The sequence below is a fragment of the Bactrocera dorsalis genome, chromosome 5, assembly GCF_023373825.1.
Source record: "Bactrocera dorsalis isolate Fly_Bdor chromosome 5, ASM2337382v1, whole genome shotgun sequence".
NCBI classification, from domain to species: Eukaryota; Metazoa; Arthropoda; class Insecta; order Diptera; family Tephritidae; genus Bactrocera; species Bactrocera dorsalis.
This window is the reverse complement of record NC_064307.1, coordinates 2,207,664-2,230,303: the sequence shown is the minus strand read 5'-3', so window position 1 is coordinate 2,230,303 and position 22,640 is coordinate 2,207,664. Positions and strand designations below refer to the sequence as shown.

Below are 22,640 nucleotides of genomic sequence, written 5' to 3'. Positions count from 1 at the left end.
ACGGTACATCTGTTATCACTAAACAATACTTGTAATATGCATGTAAACGGAGAGATAACAGTACATGGTGCATCCTTACTGTTAAGGATTGGGGATGCAAGCGAACCAGAGTTGCCAACCTATTATTTTACGTCACTAAGAAAGTTTTATTTCATTGATGCCATAGTTTCCTCATATGTTCTTCCTTAAAAAATTCTTTTTAAGAAAAAAATTTGATGTAAAAAATAACACCTCTTAATATTTTGAATGCATATTGAGTAAATTTTATTAAACGCTTGGGTATTGAATATTTGTAATATTGAATGCCATTGATTAACACTGTTATATTGAAGCCAAAAACACTTTGTAAGTGTGTATATATATATGATATAGCAAGCAAATTCAATTGGTTATTTATGATAATATTGAATATTTTCATTTATTTGATAATATGGATAAATATATGCTTCTTCACACGCCCAATTTAGTTCAAAGCGGTGGAAGTAAGCACAGCAACACCACGCTCGTAGAAGCTATGTGGGTCCTGACCCGCGGCGACAGCCAAATCAACGGTGAACAAAAGCTCCGTGCGCGTAGAGTTCAAATAAACCGGCAAGGTGAGCTTGCTAACGCGCGTCTCAGTGGAAGCCCTGCAAAGAATCCAAAGTATTCAGTATAAAACTTAAGCAAATATTGCGCAATAAATCAAATAATTGCTACTTACTTCACCCATTTGAGTACGGTGAGTGGCAAGTCCATCATAATTGTCGAGGCCAAGAGCAGCTCGTTATTCTTGCATTGTGCGCCTTGCAACTTCAAGCCAGTCACGCCAAAACTACTATCCTTTTGATCGGGATTTGCACTGGACTCGGTAATGGTCACCTCCAGAGCCAATTCCTCCAGCGACCAACTGTTTGCCTGAGCAACACATTGGCGTGTCGCAGTTATATAAGCTTCGGGATTCAATAAGCCGCCCAACCAAACGGGGAATGTCTTAACAAAAATTAAAAATACCGTTAATATTTTTTAAGTTGAATATCAAACCGAATTAATACACACCTGCAACTCTTTGGCGCCAGCTTGCGATACCAACTTCGACACCTTCTGCAACTGCTGCACGCGATTGCTGAAATCAGTGATCCATTGGATAACGGTGCAGCCGACTGGCACGGTGTAGCGCTTCCAGCCCTTTGGTATGATGCCACGTACTAACTCTGACAACATCGAGCGATGGTGATTGGTTTGCTTCTTTTCACCTTGGCAAATCAGCACTACGTCCTGTAGATCGGAAATGACGGTTGTCAACAATTTAGCGCCCGAAGTGACTTCACGTTCGAAGTAACGATACAATGGATCCTTGATATTCTCCACAGTGCGCTTGAGCACGGGCAAGTTTTTGGGCAAAAGTTCTAACCATGCCGTTGCCGAGTTGTGCAATGTCTTCATCCATGATGGACGGCCATCTTCTTGACGCGTTGCATTTGCATTAGCAGCCTCGGCATGCTCCTCCACGCTGTAAGCCAATTCGTCGTCATCCTCTAGCTGTTGCATCTTTAGAAGCTTGCTCACTAAGTCTGTGCCGCGAGTGGTTAACAACACCTTCTCCGCATTGTTGGGCAAACCGAGCCAGGAAGGCGTCTGGCGGTCGGACAAATTCTCGATCCACTTCAAAAAGTGGTCACGACGTGTACCGTCGGGCATGGTGATGTGTCGCTGACCGCCGGCACCGCCATCAACATTGGCCACAAGCGCGAAATCGCTTTCGAAGCTGCGTGCTGTAAACAGTTTCTTCAAGAATGAGGTCAGCAAACGCTGATCGAAGTCATTGTCAATTTTACCGCCGTAGATGGATTGCGACAATAGTGTGACCAACGCGTCCCATGGCACCTTCTCCGGCGGCAAATTGGTGCGACCCATTGCGGTCGTGTCGATCCAGGTGTCCAGCGTGTCGCACGCGACGCGCAAATCCGACTCATTGAACTCGTACTTCTTGGCCCAACCAAGCGGTACGTAGCGTAGACGCTCTTGCACAATGGCATGGAACCAGGCCAGCAAGAAATAGAGACGTGCACGTTCGCTGGGCGTTTTCATCATGCGCGCCACCGGCACCGTCGAGAATGTGCGCAACAAGTTGGCGCGTATGCCTGGCGGCGGTTCGAAAACGAAAATGCGGCCGGCGCGCAACAAGTTGACCGGCACCTTGGGATTGATCTCCATGGTGAGGAATAGCCTGAAGCCCGAATGTGGCTGCAGCGAATGTAATTTCTTCTCCAATTGCACCAACCATTGTGGTGCCAAGTGTACGTTCTTCAGCAGCACCCAGCGACCGCTCTTGCAGGCCATGTTGATGGCGCGCTCAGCCTGATTGAAGCCCTCCGCCGAACCAATGGCAATACTCGAGATCTGTTTATTGAGCTCGGCAGCCAAGTCGTCCACACGTCCGGAGGCATCAAAACCGGGCACTGAGCACAGCAATGCGGGTGTGTTGCAGTTCAACTGCTTCTCCACAACAGCGGCCAAGTCCAATTCCTTCTCGGCGTTCGGCATGAAATCTACACCGAGCACAGCATCAACCACCTTATGTGCGGCGGCAATGACACGATCCGGTCGGAAGGCTTGTATCAATAACAATTGATGTATAGAGCTAACGATGGGAGAGAGTGCCTTTGACTCATCCCACAATTGTGGCACACATTGTTCCGGTGAACTTTGTTGCAACCATGCGCCCAGCTCGGGCATCGATTTGAGTTTTTCAATCAACTTGCGGAAAATGGGCAAACGTGTTTGCAAACGGTTAACGCTTTCTATTTGCTCGGCAGTTAGTCCTTCGACCGGTGTCGAATTGGCCAACAGACCCTCACGGCTGCGTAAGAAGAAGTTGAATTCGGAATCCAAATTTTGTTCTGAAGTGCCCTTCAGATGTATCTTGCACATCAGCAAAGCGAATGTCAGACGATCATTGTGCAACATACCACGTGCCACACGCTCATAGCAGACCTGGGAGACATAAGTATTATGAATAGAAATATTTTATAGAAAATACATAATAAAATTTTTTTGAGCTCGCAAGCAAAAACTCACCTGGAAGAGGTCCTTCGTGACGATGCCCAAACGCTCCGAATACTCGCTCTTGCCATCCAACTTCGTGTTGTTGTACAAGACAGTGGAGAAAATGTCCAAGAACATTTTCAGCGAATATTGATAGAGGAAGTGCACCTGGTTCAAGCTGTCCATGGTGAAATAAATATTACTGCAAGCCACCGACAACGGCAAATACTGTTGTGAAACAGTCTCAATTTCCGCAATAACCTTATCAGTCTCGTCCACCTTTTGATTGATGTCGTACGCTTCCTTCTTCAACGTTTCCAGCGTGGTAATCACGGAGTCATCATCAAGAATCTTACCCTTTGCATCGTTCAAAGCCTGCAGCAGACTCTTCTCCAGCTGACGCAAACGCAAACGGAATTCGCCCTGCAATTTCAACAGATCCGAACGCTTCTCGTCAATATCTGGGCGCTCAGCTTTCAATACTTGATTCAAACACTGTGACTGCAAAGAACTGCGTGTAACAGTGAAGTTGACAAAAGTGACACGTGAGCAAATATCCGGTGGGAATTCCACAGTTGGGTCACGTGTGGACAAGAAAATAACAAATGAAGGCGACAAATCGATATCCTGATCGCCGAGTGTGATCAACACACGACCGCCAGTGCGACGTAATTCACGATTGAGCACAGGATTCAATATCGGATCGTAATTCTCAACATCTTGCACAAGCAGTGGGTTGCCGAAACGCAATGCCGACTCCAAATTCTTGCGGAATGAATCGTCCAAGAATGATGTTTTCGTAATTTTCTTGCCAGCATACTCATTGAGCAAGAACGTGGTGGCCTGTCCTGAGGGATCGATAATGAGTGGATAGCGGTTGAAGCGCTTAAGCATAATGGCGTTCTCAGTGCAGAGATCATCGGTAGGTAGCGCGTTCGCTTGCCAACGCAAACGTTCGTCGGGATTCGACAGATACTCGGTACGCGCCATGTCAGCACGATATTGTATGTTGGCCGACTGTAGATGCTGCGACCAAGTGGTGAAGAGATTCAAGCGATAGTGCTGATCGAAGTAGCCACCTGTTGGTAGTTTTTAAAGGAATGTGATTCATTATACGAAATATAAATTCAATTTACAATTTACCGTAAGCAATAAATGCCGCCGACAACAAGACGTCGCCAATAATAGTGGACATTTGCGATTTGAATGTCTCGCTGGTGCACTCCCAACGCTCGCGTTCGATGTTCAAGCTCTTCAGCAAAGCAATCGAACGGTCAACTTTTGCTTGCACATTCTCCAAGTCTGTCTTAATGGCCTGCGCCTGTGAGATGAGCTGTGCATACTCCTCCTTGTAGGCGGCAATACTGCGCTCGAGCTGTTCAACGAGCTCCTTGGTTTCGTTGGCGCTTTGCAGATTCACATCGGCTTGCTCTTCGAGCGAACGCAATTCCTCACGCAGTGGTTCGACACGTTTCAACATGTCGGCGTATTCAATCTGTGGCAATGGAGATGAAAAATTGTTTATAATCTACACTCGTGTGGCAAGTTTTTGCTAATTTACCTGTGCAATTGCCCATTTCACCATAGGACCACAAGCCATACTAGCGCGGTTGACCTTCTCGAAGTTATAGTCCGGATTGCTGAGATATTTGTTCTTCATCTTTTCGCGCACCTCATCGCTGCATTATTTTTAATTAAAATAAAAATTATGTTAATTTCCATACAATTTTTATTATTTTATTTATTTTTTTTTTTCAAAATGTGTACATGAATAAAAAATCACCAATCGAAGTGTATGTTATGCAAGCAAAGCGTTACTATTAACAATAAAGAATAAACTCAAAGCCAGAACCAAAAATGGGAATTTTACGCAATTAATAGGACTTAAGCAGTTGACGTTGAGTTAAAGAATAAAATAATAATACCAACACCGAATTTATTACAACAAAAAATGCAAATTAATAATAATATAATAAAATCAAGTTATATAACACGAACCAAGCGATAAACGCTTATGAATACGTATTTCACAACGCTAGGGCAAATACTACGAAAACGCGTCTATCCAATTGCAGTAGAAGGGGGAAGACTAAACTTGTTTAACTAAAAAAAATAAAACTACAACAAAAAAAATAAACAATTGAAAATTAAAAACAAATAAGGAATAATGTTGCTTTAACAAAAAAACTGAGGCGAGCTGGTGCAATTGATCGGAATAGCTGTATTTTGCATAGCTGCGTGAATAAAAATTAGACACACAAGTATTTACAACAAAAAAGTAACGTCAATAATTAAAATATAATAATTAAACAAATAATAAAAGAAATAATAAAATAATTAAAAATAATAATAATAAATAAATAAAAGTATAACTAAAATAATAATAATAAAAAAATTATTAGTTAAAGAAATAATAATGAAAAAAAAAATTACAAAAAATAAAATAATTAAATAAAAGAGCGTTAATTATATAGGCATAATTAAATTCTTAAAACAAACCTAATCTTTAACACATTTTTTTGCTACTCTTAATCTCTTTTTCAATTCCAGGCTTTTTAAACTTAATTTGTATTTTAAAAATTAAGTTATTTGACGTTCTCATTTATATTGTTTAATATTTATTATTTTTTAAATTAAAAAAAATTATCAAATATAAATTACAACAACCAATCAATTGCACAGCTTAGTCAAATAATACAAAAAATTACAAAAAATAACCAAAAAAATATAACAAAAAAAAATATAAAAAAATATATGTATGTAAACAACAAAATCATAAACAAAAGTTAACTTATTATATTGTTGTTGTTGTTTTCATGCTTACGTTATATTTTCAGTATTGAAGTTAGATACAATTGAATTTATAAAGTTTTCTCGCATTATAACGGCACGAATTGATTTCCAGTCGGTCGCATTCTCACCCAGTAGCAGACAGATTGACTCCAGAGCCAATTTCACCACCGACGGTGGATTGGCCATGGTACGAACTTCAACAAGTTGTTGCTTACGTATCGATTTAACGGCTAAAGTGAATCAAGCGGGTTTGGTGGTGAGTGTGTGGTGAGTAAAAAGTAGTAATAGTATGGTAGTAGTAAGTAAACAACAAAAAAAAGTTATAAACTGACTCATTTAGTAAAATCATTATTGCTAATTGCCTTAAAACTGTTATAAATATATATTAAGGGGAATATTTCTATTCATCGTGTTGTTGTTGATAAATATGTTGTGGTTCGATGCGGAAATCCGATCCAATTCGATTGCTGGTGTGTTGTATAGGTTGCCTGTACTTATTTAAAAAAAAAAAAGATTATGTGCTAACCAAAACCTGCAGACACAGACATATTTATATATATACATAGTGTATAGAGTTTAGTAATTATTAACTTAATTTAACAATGTACACTTGTTGGGAGTGAAAGAAGAAATTTGTTAAATACACCATTTTACAGTAATTTTGCAACTGTGATGTTAGATTATTGAAAATTTGAAAATGTCAATGTTATTCAACAATGTTGAATCATCTTAGATAATTATATTTTCAGAACATGGGAACGTTGGAGAGTGGATTTAACGTCTGTACATACTAGTTCGTCTTCCAAGCTGTTCATTTGACGGAACTTTCGACATCGGACTACTTTAAAGTATAGCTGTCATATAAGCTGATCGGGTTACAGTAAAAGTTACCGTTTTTTTCTTGTTTTCATTCATATGTTCATACCCATTTACGCGGAACGGGCGCAAGCGCCTAAAAGCATGTTTCAAAATATTTATCACAGCACTCTCAACAAGTCTACATTATGAAATATAGTTTTGTATTTGTTAAATACATTATTAATATTCAAATACATACACGAATAATTATTAAATAAAACTGTATCTGCCTTAAAAAAAAACGTATACATATGTATGTATGTACTATATAAGTAGTATGCATTTAGGCGCTTCATTCTATATTATTTGTGATAAAAAATATTAAAATCACTATTATAAGTAGTTCAAGTATATTACTGTAAAATTAGAGAAACACATAAGTGTAACGGTAATTATATATGTAAATTGCTATACACATGTGCTGAGCTGATGCAAAAATGTGGTGAATGCATTATTTCGTTGAAAATGGACGATGCAAAAAAAAAACTAAAAAATAATATAAATAATACTAATAAAATTAAAAAGATAAATAAATGTGTAATTGAAAAACAAAAGTAAGAGTTTAGTAAACCCCAGCGCGGTTATTTAAATTTATGGATATGTTTTAGATATACAATTATAATATACAATACTGCGCCACTGTTTAATAGTATATATGTATGTGTATGTGTATGTGTATATGTAATTTTCACAATAGCCACATGAAGCCAATTTGGATGTGTTTGGGGTGAAAAGATGGCAACTGTGTACAAAATGTTATATTGGAGTTTGGTCTCTTGTCTGTTGCGGCATATTTATGCTGTGTATATTTATATATATATGCGTGTGGGCGTGTGTGTAAGTGACAATTTTGAATTTGGTTTGCTTAATATTATTATTATGTATAGTTAAATTAGTTTACAATATACATAAGTTATGATAAGTAATAGTATTGTGTATTGCCGTACGTGATATTCTCTGTTCTCAAATTAACAATGGACGGAATAAAACTATCTTTGACAAGTATGCCACGTATCGCCTTCCAATCGGTGGCGGTCTCGCTGAGCAGCTCGCAGACTGATTCCAATGCTAACTTAACAACAGCCGGTGGATTGGCCATGGAACGCACCTCAGCCAAGTGTTTCTTTTTAATGGCGCTTACAGCTAAAGTGATAAAGTGTTTGCAAGAAATGCACAGTTGGTTTAAACGGTGGTCAAAAGCAAATAAAAAGGCGTGTTAAAATATAAAATTATATAAATGTCACCAGTGAATAAACCTGCTAACGGTATAATTATATTTCAGTGCGCTGCTTGAAAATTTCTACACTAAAATATATAAAAATATCACTTGAACCTTAGAGTGTTCCGTTAAACGAGTCGCTTAAATTAAACTTAAATATTTTCAATCTCATTAAAACATAAATAAATAGTTTGTGGCTTGTTTGTAGCATACAAGCAAGCGTTTACCTTGTTGCGCCTCGATTACAGCCGGTTCCACTTGTGCCAAGTCGGCCATGACATATTTACGTTTCTCCTCGATTTTCACCGTCTGATCGGCCAGGCGTATTTGTATCTCCTGCGACTGTATCTTCTTCTTCTCGGCTTCTTGCTGATCCTTGAACATCTGCTTGAGCTTAGCATTGGCTGCCTCATTCTTGGCCTGCAGCTCTTGCTTCTTAACGGCCAAAGACTTCTGCATCTCCTCCACCTGCTCGACAGTTTCTGCGATTTTATTGAGACCGACATTCAAGTGCAATTGCTGCTCTTCCAAGTCGCTACGCTTCTCATTGTACAACTTGACAAAGTGATGTATAAAGTCCAAATAGTGACGTGGTGTGACCGCCATGGTGCGACCGCCGCGCTTGGCGAGTCGTGCGTTGGCTTGATGCAGCGTTTGGTGTACATACACACAGCTGTTGATGACCGCGTCGCGATGTGTTGGTTGTGCCGGCACCAAGGGGCACACTGATGGGAAGAAATCGGGTGCGGCCCAATTTTGTTTTTCCAAATCGACGCGTGTGGTGAACTCTTTGCCCACCTGGAAGAGTGCCGAATCCGACCAGTCGCCGAACCAGTTAAGCACGCAACGATTGAAGAGAGCGGGTGAGGTGGCCGCACGATCTTTAAGGCCGTCTGTTGACGGGTTCATGGTGAAAACCACGTGCAAGTTGCGCATAACTTGCTGGGTGAACCTGAACGGTGGAGAAAATGAAGGAAATGTTTGTTAATTTACATTCAATTAATTTTAGTTACTTGTGCGTGCTGAAAAATATATTTTTACACACCATTTATACAACTCATCACTTGAGTCCAACATCAAGCCCTCACGTTGTGCGCCCTCCTTACATTGTGTCATCAGTGTGGTGTATTCGTCGCCCTCGAACAGACCGGGCACTTCGCCGTTAGCCAACAGCGTATTCATGCGTTCCAAGAAGCCGGAATCCAAAACATTCGACTCGTCCAAAATGAAAGCGATCTTTTCATCCTTGCAACCGGAGCGTCTCAGCACACAACGTAGATCCTCATCGAAATCTTCACCAGTGTATTTGTTGTGTACTTTGATTTGGAATATCGATAGACCATTCATCCAAGCGACGAAACGTGAAAGTGTCGTTTTGCCAGCCCCAGACACACCAATTAGCAGTAAATGCCCTTGCGGCTGACGGAATATACGATCGATGCGCAAGACGTGCTCTAAAACTTCATCGAACAGCACCAGCGGTACGTCGAGCTCCTCCTCGTAGAAGACCTTGAGACGTGCGCGCACATAGTCACGCAATTCTTCGCGATTAACGGGCATATAGTCTTTAGACAACCAATTACTGTAGAGAATGGGGCGTGTCAATGCCTCCTCTTGATTGATACCAGGGAAGTGTTTCAGTGCCACAATATCGATATTCTCATTGGTCCAGCGACGTTCTGATTCCTCAACCAGCCTGTCTTGGAACAAACGTAAGGCCTCATGCGCCCACAAACGCACCAAACCCTCCACTGGTAACGAATCAAGCGGACGTATGGCCTCGCAAATACCACGTACCCAACGTGTCATCTCACGCGGCGAGTACACATAGTGCGGTTGCATGTCTTGTGTGAAGCGATCTTGTGATGCCAAATAAAATTCAACCATTGCATTGGTCAGGGGTTCAGCGTAGCCCCGCAATGACGGCATCATGCGCAGCATTGCGCGCGAGAAGGTGCCGTAGATTTGTTTGAGCGAAGTCTCACCGGGGTAGTCTACATAAATGATTGGCACGTGTCGTAGGAAACGGTGTGAAAGTGGTTTACGACCCGGATCGGTCGGTGGATTACAAGCGCCCACGAATTGTATGCGTTCTAGCGAAACCCAAGCTTGATCACTGGCGCGATAGAAGCCCTTGTGTTCGACCAGCTGACGCAAGAATGATATTACACGCTGTGTGCCGTAGGTGTCCATGTCCGGCAAATTGATTTCATCGCAGAATAGCACGAGCCATTTGCCAATCTGAATTCAAAAAAGAGAAATATATCGAAGAATTATAAAAAAAGGACAATATATTTGCATTTTTCTCTTACCTGCACTGGCGAAAGCACAACACCGTTAGGCGTCTTACGATACTCGCAATAGTGATCGAAAGTTTTGAGCAAAAGCTCGGGTGTGGTAGCTGACGAGAAGTTCAAGCCAACAACTTCCATATCGGGTAAAGCACGTAGTGCTGAGAATAATGTCATCGTTTTACCAGAACCAGGTGGACCGCATAATACTATAAATAGATAGATAAGGATAGATAGAGAATATTATTATTGAATTGGTAAATCTCCAAAATTTAAATAACTCACCCAATGGCTTATGCTCGGCCAGCCAAGTGTACAAGAGCGACTCGTGACGCACAGTATCCAATGTGGGCACAACAATGTCAGGTGAGGCCACTTTGTGTGTTTCAACCTCAATAACCGGCACCTTGTTCGACCATGGCACCCATTCGCCATTCATGCTAACTTCGTAATCGATAATAGGTGCGCCAGCAGCGCCCGGCAGCGGTATGGTGGTAACACTGCGCACGAAGTCGCCCAGATCAGTGCGCACTTTAAGTTTAGCATCGCCAGCGAAGGACCAGAGTACGGAGTAAACCAGTGCTTTCGGTATATACTGTTCCAGTTGGTCGGAAGAACATGGGAAATCGGGATGTTGTGAATTGAAGTTGAGTACATTTCTGAAATAGAAGTGACAAGGAAATTGTTGTGGTTTTTGTTTCCCCAAAATATGTGAAAATAAATTTTTGGTGCCAAAATTCCAAAATTTTTATTTTTGACATTCCACTAGCCCTCAGTAGAGTTGAAAATATAAGCTACGCACCTTGCAGCTTGATTCAGCATCGAAAACAGCGAACTGAGTGCACGCAAGCGCGTGAAGTCCATAATATGCTCTTGCTCCATGGCATACTCCAAACTGCGCACCACAATGCCATCAGCCGAGAAATATGGTTGCAACAACAAAGCAATATCACGTTGCACCTGCAGTGATGGCGAAACCTCTTCTTCTTTATCCTTATTAGTAGCTGGCTTAACAACACCAACAAAGTCTTCATCGCCATCCTCCAGTGGAATACTGCGCAATCGCGACAGATAGTTCTCAAATATCATTTCGGTGGAGAGTACATCCTCGGAGAACCAAACCATGCCACAACGTGAGACGGTGGCAAGTGTGGCGAACTTCAGATCCTGCACTTCAAACATTATGCGCACATTGGGCGGCAACGATAGACGTTCACCATTCGGCAAGGTGAGCAATTTGTTGTCATCCAAAACGGAATTCAAATTCTCAACCCACTCGGGATCGACATCACCATCGAAGATAATCCATTGACGCTTGTTGATTTCACCACGCACATTATCGATGATTTTACGCAGCACATGCGTGAAGAGACCGTCGGTCCACTCGCGCGTATTCTGATCCATAACACCATAGAGCGCCTCCTTCGAAATGGCTTTGGGATCGATGACATGCGCAACACCTTCAGTACCCTCGAAACGCTCCAAAGCTTTGAGCAAGGTGCGCCAGGCTGTCGATTTGCCAGAACCGGATGGACCGACCATCATCAAACCGTGATTGAGATTGGAGATTTGGTACAATTGCAGCACCTATTCATAGTAAAGTGTTACGAAAGTTAGAGTATATGTAAATGAAGGCGGAAATTTGAGGGGGTAATGAGGAGCAAGCTTAAATTTTGGCACTAATCAAATTGGCAAGCAATAGGAAAATGTATTCAGGCATCGCAGTACGTTTACAAATTACGAATTTCGACTATCTAAACTTGCTTGATAAGAAAATATATATTTTGGTTGTAAAATAAGAAATCGGAAGGGGTTAAGCGTCTTACTTTTTCCACCCACGTCTCACCGAATCCTTGCGCATTCTGTTTTATCAACGTTATGTAATTCATTCAGTGATTTTCGGTAATTGCGCGTGTAAAGCAAGCATTAATTAAATATCAAAGTGCATACATTAGGAGAATCTTCTTAAATATTGTCAAATTACGAAGTAGACACATCAATTGACACGAAACAAATACAGTGCAATAACAATTATTCGTGCGAAGGAAGTGCTCGAAAATAAGTTGTGTTTATTTTTTGTTTCAAACAAAGCACGATAAAATAACTAAAGTAAGAAAGCGCTAAGTTCGGGAGGACCGAACATTGGGTACTCTCGCAAGTTTAAGAAATGTAAAAACAGGAAAAATTGTTGTCATACTTTTCACAAACAAAAGCTTTTCCATACAAGGACTAGATTTTGGTCGATCAACTTCTATGGCAGCTATAAGCTACGATTTGAAGAATTTGTTTGTCGTATCTTGTTCAATAAAAAAGTTTTCCATACACGGACTTAATAATTCACTTTGTGTGGTAGCTATGTGCTACAGAAAAAGACCTTGAGAAGAAAAACACGTCTGAAAAATTACAGACGGATATCTCAAAACCTGAGGGAAACACGGATAAAGCTGTTGACTTCTCAATCTCTATATTGCGAGAATATAAGTGTACAATCACTCCTTCACAACTTACATACGTTATATCAAGACAATAACAGTCATACACTAACATAACAACAACAAACATACAAATGTAATCCGTTCATTCGCTTACCTTCTCCATCCAGGCAGCACCCTGTTCATCACCTTCGCCGCAAACCAAATAATCTTCTTGACACACTTTGCGTATCTCCTCCTTTAGTCCCTTCATTTCGGCTCGTGTATAGCCAACATTGGGGAAAACGTCGCTCAGCAATGAGAATAGCAATGGTATATCCTCGGCCACGAGTTTGGGCACCATGGTCTCACAAACCGATTGTATGAGAATCTCTTGCTCTGGCAAATTTTCAGCCACCGAAGCCTCGTCGATATTCTCCTCACCGCGTTGACGCATTGTTTCCTTAATCTTCATAATGCGATCACGTTTCACATTACCAGCCGAGATCAAAACCGACTTGAGCGCACGCAAACCGAAGTCATAATGACTTTGATTGGACAGTTGTTCGTCGCAAAGCTTGAAGAATGGCACAATCTTGCAAGCTAACTTTTCGGCTGAACGGAAACCTTGTGAAAACAACATGACCTCAGCAATGAGCTGACGATCGGGAGTAGTCATAGCCAAAGAACGGAAGAGTTTCTTCAAATTATCGGGCAAATTGGAACGGCCAGCATAACCGGGATTCATGGTAATGAATATAGCCATATCAGGCGAGACGCGCACTTGCTTGCCAACCAATTCAACAGTTATACTCTCCTTATTCGTATCCATCTCGTATTTGAGTGCCTCTTGTATGGTCTGTATCTGTTGTGAACAAGCCGACAACATGCGCTCCTCCAAACGATTGAACTCATCAAAGCAACCCCAAGCGCCAACCTGACATAGACCAACAAAAATACGACCCATAGCTTGGAAATCGAAAGTCTCGTCACAATTGAAGACCAACACAAAGCGACCAAGTTGATTGCCGAGAGCTTTAACAGACTCAGTTTTACCGGTACCGGCTGGACCGAAAGGCGAACCGCCCAAACGTGATTCCAACGCTTGAGTCATGGTCAAGTAACAGCGATCCGTAAGTGGTGTCTGTACAAGACGATCCTGTACACCTAGGTATTCGAAACCATAGTAGAAACGGGCATTGGCCATGTGAATGGTCAGTTGTTGCAGCACCTGTGTGGAGAGTATACAGTAAAAGTGACAGTAAATATATACATTTACTAAAGAGTGTCTACTAGCTGCTTTACTTACCTCGGTTTGACGTGGATCGAAGTAGAAACGCATTTCGCAAAGCCATTGGAAGGATTTAGGGCTTGTGACGCCATTGGCAATCAAGCGGCGTGTAACGGTACGCTTGTGTACGAACTCATTAATCTAGAAAAGCAATACAAGTTTTATTAAATTAAAAATGTTTCAATAAGCATACAGGAATACTCTCTGAACACATACCAAATGCTCTAATTTGCGTCTGCGCAGTGGTGGCTGCTCTTGCAAAACGGAATCGGCGAGCACGTTCAGTGTAGACTCGACAGTGCCCAACACGCGCTGCATCGGCTTGGAATTATTGCTCTCTGAGGCTTGTTGCAAGGCCGCTTCCACATCCTCCGACCACAGAATTTGCGCAGCAAGCACGACAATCTGTGCCTGATATTTGTCACACCATTCCATGTACTTCTGCTGATCAATTTTACCATCACGGAATTGTTTGATGTCCTGTACGGCTTGTGCCAGAAGCGAAGCCAAAGTGAAACGCATTTGCTTCTCGACGAGTGAGAGCCATTCATTGATTTTGGGATGTTCGACCGTGGATACGGGATTCATGAATTTAACTTCTTCACCTTCACGTGATGAAATACCCAAAATAACGGTATTATCCTCGTTCAACAAAATAGCAGCAACGCCGGCAAACATTTTCTTGAAGTGCTTCTGCAAACGTGCGATATTCTTGCTATTACCAATAATCTCCAAGAGATCTTCATCGCCCACGAAGTAGAAACGTGGGAAGGAGGTACGCTCACGCTCCAAATACTCGCCCAAAGCCTTTTGTATTTTACCCAACAGATCAGCAAGACGTTCCAGCGAGCGTTGTACGGCCGGTATATTCAATACGTCCATAACTTTCGGTGACTTGGTCACTTTTTTCATGAGACCTAAAAACTCGGAGCTGATGCTTTGGAAACGTGAAGTTTCCACCGGCAGCAATGTTTTGATATCAGCGCTACCAGAGAAAATGCCCTCCAAGTAGACCCAACGACGTTGCACATCAATCCATACATCGAACAGGGCATTTATGCGATTCAATTTCTCTTCCCATGTCAAAGCTTCCTCTTCGAAAACTTTATAGTAGGGTGAGAGTTTCATAGCGGCAACGGAATTAATGTGTTCCTTGACTTTGTTGAATAGATCATCCCAACCGCGTATGATGCGACATTTATTCTGATAGTTAATCAGATCTAGTTCATAGCTCTGCCACGATTCGCGCACTTGCTTCAAGAACTCCTCTAATGCCATTTCACCTTGTGCCACCAGTATGATGTCCTTGACGATATTTTCGTTCTTCTGCAAATTCACATCCCACACTTGACCGAGTGACAAATCGGAGATGACCCAGTTAACACGTAACTGTTTGGTCAGTTGTTTCCAGTGACGCTCCTTGAGAGCATCCGACTTAAGCTCAACGATCAGCATATTCACCTTAATGTAACTCTGTATGAGTTTCTTCACATATTCATATGACTCATACATGCGTAAGCGTGCAGGCAACTCCTTCAGTTGGGTCATCATTGCCTCGAGTTGTTGACGCAATTTGCGTGGTTGCACTGATAACCATGGTTTCTCTCTGGAAATTAAGCAGTTATTATATAAACTTATCTTAAATAATAATGAGATAGAAAGTCACGCACCTGGTCTCATCGATTTGTGTCCAAACTTTAGAAAGCTCACTCCAGACACCGCGCAAGTCCTGCAACTCCTCCAAGGCGACATTCATACGCTCCGAGCTGTTATTGGGTATAGCAGATTCCTGCAATTCCAGCGCCTCCTTGGCCTTGGCCACATTGTCGCGCTCCTCCTTCAAACGTGAATATTTCGTTTCGAACAATTGCAAATGTTGCAGTGCATCGTCGGGTCTTATCTTGCCGCCAGTGGGTTTATTCTTCTCCCAGTCGTTCAAGAAATCAAGCGTGCGTGTCTCCACAGCCTTATCCTCGGCCACAATTTTAGCTTGCAAACTGGCCACTTGTGTTTGTATGGCTGTGTCTTTGCGCTTAATGATCTCATTGAATGCCGACCATTCACCTTCGATGTTGTCCACATGCAACCAGTTGTTGGGGAATTGGAAGCGTTGGCGCTCAAGTATGCGTTGCGCCTCACGGAACACCTCCACTTGTTTGTCCCAAGAGATCATGTCCTTCTTCAGTGATTGAACGTAAGTAATGAAGCTAACGGCATCCGAAGTGCTGGCTGCCTCTGTTGCGATTAAAAACAATTTGATGTGTAAATATTATTTGAATTTAGTAAGTAGCCGAATTTAAGGGCGAAAAATATTAAATTTCATCTAGAAGTAGGGGGTGTCCGCTAATAATAAATTTACGAACATAACGGTACTTTTTGCACTAAAATTTGCACAGAAGTAGGCTGTGACTCGCACATAATAAGTCTGTGAGTTTAACAGTATTGCTTTTAGTAATAAAATTCCCGGCCCTTCCCTTTGTGACCCTTTTATCATCAAATTCAAGTTAATTTCGTGAACTTACCAATGCTTTGCATCTCCAGATCGGTACGCGACTTCGACACCTTCGAGTGGAATGTAGTCATTTCGTTGCCTAGCAAAGTGCCAAACTTGCCCAATGCCTCCTTATGCCAAGAGTCATACTTCAAGGTGACCTTGGCTTGTACTTTAGCATAGTCAATGACAATCGGACCATAGGCACGACGCGTGTCGGATGTATCGAATGTGGTGCGTGATTTCTTGATGTCATTCAAGCACTTAATCCACAAGTTGACATCTTCACCCAAACGCCCATACAAGGTGTCCGCCTGCAGGTCCCACAAACTCTGATAACGCAACCATTCCTCGACATAATTACGCACTTCGCTGATTTTATTCTCAATGGCGCCATAAGCATTCTCCAAAATCAAGGCTTCCGGCAATTTGGTCAACAAGTTGCGATAAGTGGGTGGCGCATGCTTGTCCAAGCCGACTTGATAGCGTGTGCTCTGCAGGCGCACCTGCGAGGTGACAATCGCCTGCCAAGCGAACAATTGCTGCATGATTTGGAAACGTGCCTCCTCAATGGAGGGATACAAATACATTTGCTGATTGGTGATGCGTATCTCGTGTATAGCATTTTGGATCTGTGGCTCCCCGCCCAGCTTGTGTGTCGGCTGTGCTGGGGCATCGGTGTCCATGGAAAGATCGCGTTCTTTCTTGCTACCAGTCAATGCCTCGGTCCAAGCTTGTATGCCGGCCTGCAGACGCATAGCCAATTTCTTTTCAACTTCTTCATCGAGGCGTGTGACCCACACGTTCAAGTTGGAGTATTGTTTCAGTGACAAAGCATCGACGGCATGTTGAATTTTCGATAAGATTTCAGTGAAAGTAGCTGCGCTGTAAGGGCAAGTCTCCAATGAACGCACATCAACATCCAATTGCTCCTCGACGACAAGCAAATCTTCGACCTAAGTGCAAGTGGGTGTTGGTTTAACAGTTTATGGCTAAATATTAAGCAAGCTCACCTTCTCCTGGAACTGTGTGACACATTCGGAGAGACGCAAAACGTAGGGATCGAGCTTGTACGATTCCCAGACCAAGCCAATGCCTTCAGAAATCAAATTCAGCACTTCCTTACGCAAGCCAGCCACGAGTGGCACGATACTGGCGCGATCTTCAATCTAATAAGTAAGGAAAATCTTCTTAAATACTTGTATTACGAAAGGAGAAGTGCGCATAAAGTTGCTTTCCGGATGTTCAAAGCATGCATTTGAATAAACTAGTATGTTATGTAAGAATTACTTCGATTGTGATATAAAATATACTAAGTGCAAATGATTATATAAATACATAATGCTATTTAAGAGACATTTATTAACAAAAACACTACCTTGAATACTGAATTTTGTGCTAAACTCCTATTACTTAGCTGCATGTAAGAGAGGGAGGTATTCGATATTGTTTGTTGAGAGACAGTTTAAAATCGTTGCGCGTTTAGTGGCATATTAATAGATATTATAGTGTATTATTAGGTGATATTTAAGAGAGAAGCATAATGGAGACATTTAATTTAAGAAACTAATTGGAATAGTTTGCATGTTTGCGAGCTTACAACGAAATTAGGATTAAGCAGAAATCAGGGTTGCAAGATTCTTACTTAAATATTTTTAATACAAAATTTTGAACACGAAATTATATAATTAGTTTTTAATTGAAATTTCGAAATTAAAATTTGGAATTTAGATTTTAATTACAAATCAGAATGAACAAAAAATGAACAAAGCTAACGTCGGAGGCACCGAAAGTACATAATTGCTATAGTAGTGGTTTAAAATGTAATAAAACAAAAAAACTAAAACGTTTGTATGTGTGAATTTGCGGACCACTGCTCTAGAGTGAATATGATGGTAGAACACGGGGTACGCATGGGCGAAGAAAAGGGAATTCGAAAATAATTTTTGTTAATTATAAACTTTGGATTAACTTTCTTTATTTTTCAATTCGGTATTGGAATTATTAGAAAGTTGAAAATTATTCTTAATTAAGATACAAAAAAATGATAATTTTAATGTTAATTTCATTATTATTTAATGCAGAATTTGCAACCCTGGCAAAAAGATATGAAAAAAAAAAAAACAATTTTAAATAAACTAAGTTTGCAAAATATCGATGCGTTAGAAATTAGCACAAAATGTTGCTAATATATAAATAAATAAAATACAAGTAGATATGTATGTATTTTGTCTGTTAATACGAGTATACAAGCTGCACGCAATTTAAAGTACATGCGTGTTCATATGTAAGCAATTGTAAAGGTGTTGGAAGTAATTATCTGGTATTAGTTTCAAAAATGTGGCGGATTAGTGGTATGGACTTATGTGTATGTGTGTTAAATCAGTGCAAAATCAACGCAAATATATACATATTTATACCTTTTCCAAGGTGCGTTCGTAGGTGCGCACGCTCTCAATCAATGAAATCGCATACGGATAAATTTGATTGGCCTGGTGTGCCTTGTTGACAATGGTAAGTGGCACCCTATATGGTGGTAAAGGTTAGAGTTGAAAAATCTGTATAAGCGCTGTTGGTTAAAAACTAACCTGAAGCCCAGATTCTTGATGTTACGCACTTCCTTGGAGAGTGTGATGATTTCGGGCAAAAAGTTTACGCGCAATTTCAACACGTTGCTGCGGCCGGTGCGCGAACGTGTTGATTCGATGGTGAAGATGCGTCCGGAATTGCCAAAATTACGCTCTTGCACTTTGCGTGCCCACTCCTGGAACACTTCAGAAATAGAGAGCTTGTTGCGGAAACTGTCACCGTCCGCTTTCAGTTTCTGACCCTCCAAATGAGTTTCCCAGCCTTTACCCAGCACATCTTCAACGCGCTTCAAATACATGGTCAATTGATTATCGATCTGACGCGCCCAAATGATGGAACCGGCTACGGGCGGCAAGTCACGCACCGTCGAGAGGCGATAACTTTTACTTTGTGGATATTGCACCTAAACCAAAAATCAATAATTAAGAATTTCTAACTTTTAGGGCATGTTTTCGAAGAGTACCTTGAATTTCTCATGCAGTGCATCAATATCATCCTTGACGCGTTGTATAAGCTGTGTCTGATACTCGCGTATGGCGCCGCGTATATGCGGACGAACGAAGAGGGCATTGAAGCGCGAGAAAATGCGAAACATTTCATTGGCATTCTTAGCGGTGCCCAGCTGATCGCGCAAATGTGCAGTGATACGTGCTTCAACACGGTCTACAAAAGCGTAAAAGTAGTAAAAGTTTCATAGAATTTTTTTTCCATTAACTCACCAATTTTCTCTTCATAACGCTTGACAGCTGCCTCCCAAGCTTCTGAGCCCTCCTTGGTTATATCCAAGCAGTCCACTTCCTTCACATTCTCATAAGCTAAGTTCACCTCCTCGATGGCATTGGCATCGGCCGCCTCCAAACTGTATGGTTGCTTGGTTTCCGCAGCATTGGCATCGTTATTTTGCGCTTGCTTCGTGGGACGTAAAACACGCAATATTACGGTGCGCAACTGCTCATGCTGACGTCGGAATTTGCGCATATGTTCCATGCGTGTCTGCAGCTTCTTGTGTGCCGGCGATACGCGCCATGCCATCTTCAGATGTTCGTCACGCTTCTTCTTGGCTATGTCACGCAGTAAACCTTGCAGTTTATCATACTCGTCATCCCAGCAGCTGAATATCTCGAAGCATTGATTCATTACACGTTCGAATTCATCAAATGGAATGTGCATGAGACGGCGCGTACCCAATACTTTCAACAATTGTTGTGAGAGATCACGTGATATGGCCTCAATCAATTTGAGACAACGCGGTATTGGATACTTTGTATTACGTACCTTACGCAAATGTGAAAATATTTGCTGCACCGCTGGGCGTATCTTTTCCAGTTCGGTAGCAGATAATAAGTCATTGATTGGAAAGTCCTTCATAAGTGGATTGTAATCGGCAACCATAGCCAAGGCCTGTTTGAGACCAGTGTCGGTATCAAATGACACGGTGGCATGGAAACGTTTGCCATGTTTGAGTATGTCCAGTGTGAGAGCAACTTCTGGTGATTCACGCTTTTCCTGTATACGATACAGAGCACGCTCCAAATTCAACCAAAATGAGATTTCCTAATTTTAAAGAAAATTAATTAAATAAGAATTCAATTATGAGTGGCGCATAAATTCGTATATACCTGCAGAGCAGTGCCTGACGAAGGATCACGATCCAACATGGTCACTTTCTTGATTTCTTTAATCCAACGATTAACACCATTCTGCAGTTGATTAAGGAAGGATGAATCCTCCACTTTATCACCAAAATCAGCCACTTTTGCTTTACGATTTTCATCCGCACATTTGCGTATTACCGAATTAACAGATGTATGTGCAGTTAGTGTAATTTCCGGTATATCTATGTTTTGCTGAAGATGCAAGAGTCCCATCTCTAATTCAGCCAATTTCTTTTCAACAGATGGAGCCATTTTATCACCGTCACGATCAGCACGTCCCGATTCCTTGACATATGACTTGAAGTACGGTGCCAAGGATTTGGAAATGAAGGCATGCAAAGTTTCGTATGGTGAGCCATCGGAAAAGTTTATCAAACGCAACTGAGAGTGTATTGATTTGTCTGCCTCAATTATAGCTCCCCGTTTAATACAAGCTAATGATGCCATGCGACTGTTGGTGAAGTGCACATCATTACTTATCTGATAGGTGACGAACTCCTTCTCTTCCTCTCCTTCAGCTGGTTGTTCGTTTTCATCTTCTAAATGAAATTTATATATATATATATTTTAAAATAGATAATTCAATATATGATAACTGTACATCAACTAATAATTTTAATATATTAAAGATCAAAGCTAAATCTATTGAAATTTTCATAGTATACTCCCACATAGAATATGAATATTTATATTTGCTATCTCCCTCCCACACATTGCGCAAAAATTCCCTGTAAATCAAAACAAAAACAATTTATGAAAATTGCCGGTTGTAAACAAACAGCAGCTGTGTTTTGTTTACTTGTACGGCATACCACTACCAATATACAATAGCCGGTTAACAGACAAAAGTCAGTAATAGAAACCGAAAGGTGTTCATGCGTAGTAGATTACGTACCGTCAACATGAGTCATCACCATAAAAATATGACATCACTGTGCAAATGTCAACTTTTCTAATTAGAATATTGTAGAAAATGAATATCGATTTTACCAATTGGATTTCAAATTTAATCTAACTGTGCAGTCGATTGAAATATCTAAACTTTTTGACGACCACATGGTATAAGCCCAAATTAAAAACTTTTAATCGAAATTCGTCACTCAAAAAAATGTTTGCAATTAATAGACGCCATTTTGCATAATGGGCGTAGGTAGCCGCTAGGTAGAGAAATACATCTACATATTTAACCAAATGCCGTTAGAAAAATCGCAATTACCTTTCAAGCAGTTCCTTTGGATGTACAATGCTTGTATTTGAGGATCCGAAAGAAACTTTTTTATACGCTCCTGGTTATCTGGATCCTCAAGTTCATAGTTTAATGCAGGTGGCACACCATCTTCTTCAGGAAGTAGGATGGTGACCGCTTTACGTATATAATTAGCAAATGCATCATAATCGACTATGGTTACATTTGCTACCGCCTCCACAGATGTATCAGCGTTCTCCAGCGAATCTCCCATGATTTATTCGCTGGAATATACACTCACTAAGTTTGTAATTATTAATTTCAAATTAAATTTGCAAGATATGATTTGATTACGTCCGCAATTTGCTGGCGAAGAAAAATCAGTGATGAAAAAAAGTGATGCCAACTCTTACGTTTGGAATACAGGTCAAAAAGAGGGAAAAATCCACCTAGTAAATCATATGTGAAATGTACATTTGTATTTCCTAATTTTTAAATTGAGTGTTGACCATGTTCGCAATATTTTTATATCAATTAAAAAATCCTTTAAATTCATTAATTAGACCGAAAACAATGCAAATAAATTTTCTCCCTTTATGGTATCAAAAGTGCGGCAGCACTAGTATTATTCATCTTACATAGTTGCATGAGACATTAGTAAGGAACATTTCGGGATGAGAGTAATTCATAGATAATGTGAAATCTCTTGAAATACACTTCCACGCTTAAATGCTAAAGCAATCTATTAAATTTCATTTAAATATTTGATTTGTTGCTTAATATTTCATAAATTTATTATTATTATGAAGGAATTGCTTAAAGTGGCCAT

The 22,640-nt window shown here is 40.9% G+C and overlaps 1 protein-coding gene across 9 annotated transcripts; it reads right to left on the bottom strand.

Moving 5' to 3' along the window:
* Positions 1-238: 238 nt before the first annotated feature.
* LOC105232703 (dynein heavy chain, cytoplasmic) lies at positions 239-22,197 on the bottom strand. 9 transcript variants are annotated; one of them, XM_011214483.3, is made up of 26 exons: positions 21,842-22,197; positions 20,590-21,164; positions 19,690-20,524; positions 19,434-19,633; positions 18,970-19,373; positions 18,802-18,907; positions 17,760-17,798; positions 17,395-17,550; positions 16,413-17,337; positions 15,561-16,125; positions 14,107-15,496; positions 13,909-14,031; positions 12,778-13,830; positions 12,015-12,050; positions 10,991-11,775; positions 10,474-10,847; positions 10,210-10,397; positions 8,943-10,138; positions 8,125-8,849; positions 7,626-7,821; positions 4,589-4,706; positions 4,171-4,522; positions 3,061-4,106; positions 1,039-2,976; positions 704-972; positions 239-629 (listed from the first exon to the last, which is right to left on the bottom strand). In XM_011214483.3, exons 1-26 carry the CDS (start codon positions 22,083-22,085, stop codon positions 464-466), a joined length of 14,004 nt encoding a protein of 4,667 aa, XP_011212785.2. In that variant the 5' UTR covers positions 22,086-22,197; the 3' UTR covers positions 239-463. The 9 variants fall into 9 exon arrangements, with proteins under 9 accessions (XP_011212785.2, XP_019848102.2, XP_029408851.2 ...); XM_019992543.3 differs by lacking the exon at positions 7,626-7,821 and adding an exon at positions 5,852-6,050; XM_029552991.2 differs by lacking the exon at positions 7,626-7,821 and adding an exon at positions 5,852-6,050 and having other exon boundaries at positions 20,590-21,161.
* Positions 22,198-22,640: the final 443 nt, after the last annotated feature.